The sequence below is a fragment of the Anolis sagrei genome, chromosome Y, assembly GCF_037176765.1.
Source record: "Anolis sagrei isolate rAnoSag1 chromosome Y, rAnoSag1.mat, whole genome shotgun sequence".
Taxonomy (NCBI): domain Eukaryota; kingdom Metazoa; phylum Chordata; class Lepidosauria; order Squamata; family Dactyloidae; genus Anolis; species Anolis sagrei.
Window position 1 is genome coordinate 75,973,782 of NC_090035.1, and position 6,387 is coordinate 75,980,168.

At 43.6% G+C, this 6,387-nt stretch overlaps 1 protein-coding gene across 1 annotated transcript; it reads left to right on the forward strand.

Moving 5' to 3' along the window:
• LOC132780856 (nanos homolog 2) lies at nucleotides 1–623 on the forward strand. Its single transcript, XM_060784697.2, is given in 2 exon segments — nucleotides 1–94; nucleotides 97–623. Coding segments are annotated over 2 exon segments (621 nt in total).
• The last annotated feature ends 5,764 nt before the right edge of the window (nucleotides 624–6,387 follow it).

The window sequence follows — 6,387 nt, forward strand, 5'->3', positions numbered from 1 at the left end:
ATGGGAGGGTCCAATGTAAAAGGTTTTGGACCCCTCCCCTTATATATAAAGCACAGACTCCGCCCCCAATATGGGGCATTTGGTGTGTGCCCACACATCCTTGCAACATGCTCTCCAGATCAGCCATGCACATGCCACGTTATGCCCCTTCCATGTTCAGGGAGTTTGACAGGTGGAAGGACTATCTGAGCCTTGCAAAGGTGGTTACAGAGATCGTTGAAGAACGCAAGAGGGTCCAGTCTCAGAGTTGGGACATGATGGACTGTGACATGCAGCTAGTCCTCAACGAGGACGATACGGAAATGGCATCGCAGTGGCTCAACGGAAGTGGATCCAGCAGCAAGAGCTCCAAAGGCAGTGCCAATGGCCAGGCTTCTCAAAGCAAGGAGATTTGCAATTTTTGCAAACACAATGGCGAATCCAAGCAGGTCTATTCATCCCACCGGCTGAAGGGAGCGGACGGTGCCGTGGAATGCCCCATCTTGCGCAAATACACCTGTCCGCTCTGCGGTGCCACCGGCAACAAGGCCCATACGTTGAAATACTGCCCATTGAGCCAAGGGAAGCAGTCGCTGTATCGCAAGTGCGGACGCAACTCGGCTGGACGCAAGGTCAAGAGATAAGAAGGTCAGCAAGGAGTCTTCTTCAGGAGGTTGAGGAGGAAAAGTAAAAGTAAAAAAGAACATTTCATTTCATAGTTTTTCTTTGACTTTGGAAAAGAACATCATTTGATTTTGAGGATCATGAACACTTTTTTTTCTGATTTCCTCCCACTTCGTTTCAAGTTTGGAGAATGGAAGCCCAATTCTCTTCTTTGTTTGGAAAAACTACATTTGTGACTCCAGAATTATTTTTAATATATATAGTTGCCTTATATCTCATTTCTAGGTAATTATATCACCTTTCTTTTACATATATAATTGCCTTTTATCATATTTTTATATCATGTTTTATATATGCTGTTACTTTACATGCTTTTTTATGTATGTCTGTGTGCCTTTGTACATATTTAATTGTTTCATGTTTCTTTTATGTACGGTAATTGCCTATATGTGCAATTACATCATGTTCCTTTTACGTATATACGTGCTTGATATCATGTCAGGGTTATCATGTGTGTCTCAAGAGGGATGCAGCCTTTGCAGGGAGATATCTATATCTATATCTATCTATCTTCTAAATTGCTACTGTCTGGAATCTCATTTTGTAAACAAAGGAAAACTTTATATGCTTTTGGAAAGAAAGATACTATTTTTATGTATATATTTTGGAAAGGAAAAGAATTGTTTTTTTTATTGTGGTCTGTTTGCAAGTTGTTCTAAAGTTGGGACTGTTGAGTTTAATAAACAGTTTACAATTTTTGCATCAAAACTGTTGATGTTTTGCTTCAATGGGACTGGACTTTCTTTAAATTGTTGCCATAATCGGTTGATTATAAGCCTTATCTGGAAGGAGTTCCTGGTAAATTGAGTGGAAAGAGGGCTTCAGAAAAACATTTAGTATCACAAAGAGGAAAAAGGGATAACAACAACAAAACAACTTTACTGGCAGAAGCCAGCAAAGGTGGTCCCAGTGGTGATCGGCACACTGGGTGTGGTGCCTCAAGACCTTGGCCTGCACTTAAAAACAATCGGCGATGACAAAATTACCATCTGTCAACTGCAAAAGGCCACCCGACTCGGATCTGCATGCATTATTCGCCAATACATCACATAATAATAATAATAATAATAATAATAACTTTATTTATATACCGCTCCATCTCCCCAAGGGGACTCACAGCGGTCCCCAGGTAACGTCACAAAGCATAGTCCTAGACACTTGGGAAGTGTCTGACATGTGATCCAATACAACAACCAGCATAGTGATCTTGCTTGCTGTGTACTAATCTTGTTGTGATTCTAATAATAATAATAATAATAATAATAATAATAATAATAATAATAATAGCAAAGACTCTGGCACAAGCCAGTCAAGGTGGTCCCAGTAGTGATCGGCACACTGGGTGCAGTGCCTCAAGACCTTGACCTGCACTTAAAAACAACCGGCACTGACAAAATTACCATCTGTCAGCTGCAAAAGGCCACCTGCATGCATTATTCACCAATACATCACACAGTCCTAGACACTTGGGAAGTGTCCGACGTGTGATCCAATACAACAACCAGCATAGTGATCTTGTTTGCTGTGTACTAATCTTGTTATGTATCTAATAATAATAATAGAATAATAATAATAATAATAATAATAATAATAATAATAATGGGAGCCCCTGGTGGCGCAGTGGGTTAAACCCCTATGCCGGCAGGACTGAAGACCGATAGGTCACAGGTTCGAATCCGGGGAGAGCGAGGATGAGCTCCCTCTATCAGCTCCAGCTCCTCATGCGGGGACATGAGAGAAGCCTCCCACAAGGATGGTAAAAATAATAATAATGGGAGCCCCCAGTGGCACAGTGGGTTAAACCCCCGTGCCGGCAGGACTGAAGACCGATAGGTCACAGGTTCGAATCCGGGGAGAGCGAGGATGAGCTCCCTCTATCAGCTCCAGCTCCTCATGCGGGGACATGAGAGAAGCCTCCCACAAGGATGGTAAAAATAATAATAATGGGAGCCCCCAGTGGCACAGTGGGTTAAACCCCCGTGCCGGCAGGACTGAAGACCGATAGGTCACAGGTTCGAATCCGGGGAGAGCGCGGATGAGCTCCCTCTATCAGCTCCAGCTCCTCATGCGGGGACATGAGAGAAGCCTCCCACAAGGAGGGTAAAAATATCAAAACATCTGGGTGACCCCTGGGCTACGTCCTCACAGATGGCCAATTCTCTCACACCAGATGCAACTTGCAGTTTCTCAAGTCGCTCCTGACACGAAATAATAATAATAATAATAATAATAATAATAATACTGTAATGATGATGATGATGATGCAAAGGGATGGAAAATGTGGTGCTGACCATCCAAAAAGGAATTCTGCCCCAAAGGTACATTTTCCTCCAGTCTGCAAATTTCTAGCGTTTACATAACTTTTGTTTTCACAGCAGCGAAAGTGACCAGAGCAAATGCAAAAACACAAGACAGAAGAGATCTAAGTGTGAACAATTTTCAGTTTCACTCTCTGCAATGCTAGACATTTGGGGAACGAAATACAATTTTAGGGACAGAATGCCTTCTTTAGAGGAGAAATGACCTCAGTTCCATGTTGTGCTGTTGAAGGCTTTCATGGCCGGAATCTCTGGGTTGCTGTGAGTTTTCTGGGCTGTATGGCCATGGCCTCAGTTCCACCTTTTGCACACACTTTGCACATTATCTAGTTGAGATGCAATTGAGAACTAGCTAAGCTGCAGAAAATTCCAGGTTGTGAATGAAGGGAAACTGCCAAACTACAAGTCTTAGGATTCAATTGCATGGAGCATGCCAAGCTCAAGTGGTATGAAACTGCATCAATTCCTCAGTGTATATGCCCTCCTAATGCAGCACATCGCGATGCAAGATTGAAGCTGACTTACTGAGTGCAAGAGCTACGTTTTTGGAGTCATTGTTTGGAGAGGAGGAGTAGAATTTTGTATCAATTTCCAGGCTCCGTCTTGTCTTCTCCAAAAACGCCCTCCTTGGCTCGAATGGTAAACAGAGAACAGGGATCAATAGAAAAGATATGGAAAAGATACCTCTTTTCTCCCCCATGTTATACTTTGGAGCTGAAGAAAGTGAAGAAAAAACAGTTAAGTCAACAGGGAACACGACATTTAAAAAAACAACGTTTGCAAAACTAGGGCCAAGAGATAAGAATCTTTCCTCCCCAATTTGCTCTATCCAGACCTGTCATTCATGTGCAAACCTCCCTTGATATTGGAAGCATTATTGAATGGGTTAAAACATGGGCAGCCAGGGCAAAAGTTCATTCCACCCCATATATCATGTTTGAAAAGTGCCCAAACTATCTCTGAACTTCATTAACATGATTAGACATTACCCAGGAAGAACGACGCACATTCTCGGACTGGGCGCAGCAGTTTGCTTTTGCTTGAGCCAACTGGGAAGGAACCCATTCCCGTTAGCTGAGCATGGAGAGAACTGAATAATAATAATAATATTATAATAATAATAATAAACCTTTATTTGTACCCCGCTACCATCTCCCGAAGGACTCGGTGCGGCTTACAAGAGGTCGAACCCAAATACAACTGAATAGGGACGTTTTAAAACTGGGATGACAGGCAGGTAATGGGGACTATACTGGCCAAACTGGGAATGTTTAGGGCCTGCAGATTCCATGTTTACAGAGCAGGAGGTGTCATGATCATGATTCTGTAGCTTGTGAAACCATGATTCTATGACTTTTGGGACCATGAGCCAATGTTCTATGACTTCTGGGACCAAATTTATACGTATGACTTTTGGGACTAAGATCTGATGATTCGATAATTTTTGGGACCATTCGTGGGACATCTGGCTAGTATTCCAGGACAGTAAATATCACTTACAGTAGTTTTTTTTCCAACCTGGAGGTGGGTTGCAAGGCGGTTTCAGAGGGGTCACCAAAAACCATCAGGAAACACATATTTCTCATGGTGTTAGGAACTCCTTTGGCCAAGAAGGCTGAAGATCACTCTGCCTGTCCTTCTCTTCCTTTTTGGAAACAGATGGCAAATCCAACAGCCCTCCTCCGCTGTGAGTGGTAGGGGAGGGCTGTTTCTGAGACTCCCAAGTGAGGCGGGGAGAGCAGGCATGTTCAGCGCATTGCAGCATAGTGCACATCCGGGGATGAGGGAGCGCATGCACCACCAAGTCCCTTCAAGGCATGGGGGTTCTGCGTGGGAAGTTTGGCCCAATTCAGAATGCTCTTTGATTGTAGGTGAACTATAAATCCCAGCAACTACAATTCCTAAATGTCAAAGTCTATTTTCCCCAAACTCCACCAGTGTTCACATTTGGGCATATTGAGTATTCACTCCGAGTTTGGTCCAGATTCATCATTGTTTGAGTTCACAGTGCTCTGGATGCAGGCGAACTATAACTCCAAAACAGAAGGTCCTGACCTGAAACAATCAGGGCCAGCTAACACCTTCCAACAAAGGATTCCCCCAGGCAGGATGCAGCCGTGACTTGAAGCTGCAAGGCTATTAAATGCTAATCAAGGTAGCCACCTTCAATATTCAAACTTGCCACAAACAGACAAGAGTTCTTTCTCCCACCCTGGACATCATTCTACAGACCTCACAACCTCTGAGGATGCCTGCCATAGATGCAGGCAAAACGTCAGGAAAGAATGCTTCTGGAACATGGCCATACAGCCCGGAAAACACACAACAACCCAGTGGTTCAGGCCATGAAAGCCTTCGACAATACATTGAATAAGAAAGAGCTTGTGAGACTAGCATCGAGCCATGGCTGTCAAAGTGGTGTTAAACTGCATTCATTCTATACTGTATACACTGTAGACTTAATGCAGTTTAACACCACTTTGACAAATGCATACGCTTTCCCACTGCCAAGCAGCCAGAAGAGAAATGTAGCCATCCTATTAATGTAACCTTCTTGGATATTTCTTTTTCCTGGAAAAATCCTTTCCGGTTTATACTGCCGTGACTCAGCGCTATGCAGTCCTGGGATTTGCAGTTTGGCGAGGCGCAAACTCTCTTTGGTCTTGGAAAAAAAGTATAGTGGGTTGTTGTAGATTTTTTTTGGCTATATGGCCATGTTCTAGAGACATTCTCTCCTGATGTTTAGCCTGCATCTTTGGCAAGCATCCTCAGGAGAGAATGCCTCTAGAATATGGCCATATAGCCTGAAAAAACCTACAGCAACCCAGTGATTCCAGCCATGAAAGCCTTTGACAATATATAAAAAGTACAACTCCTAGGACCACATATCATTGAGCCATGGAGGTTCAAGTGGTGGCAAAGTGCATTCGTGCCACAGTACATGAAACCACTTAAGAACCAAAGAGGTTCTAGCACAGGCATGGGCAAACTTTATTTACCTGGATTTCAGGAAGGCCTTCAACAAGATCCCCCATGACCTTCTGGCAAACAAACTAGTCCAATGTGGGTTAGGTAAAATTACGGTGAGGTGGATCTGCAATTGGTTAAACGGTGATTCTCCCCAAGGCTTCCTCTTTTTCATCCTGGAAAGAAGTGATGAGCGGAGTGCCATCAACAGAGTTCCCTCCTGAGCCCGGTCCTGTTCAACATCTTTATAAATGGAGTGGTTCTCAACCTGGGGTCCCAAGATGTTTCTGGCCTACAACTCCCAGAAATCCCTGAGAACCACTGACTTAGATGAAGGGTTGGAAGGCAGGATCAACAAGTTTGCAGACGACACCAAATTGGGAGGGAGAGCCAATACTCCAGAAGACAGGAGCAGAATTCAAAACAATATTGACAAATT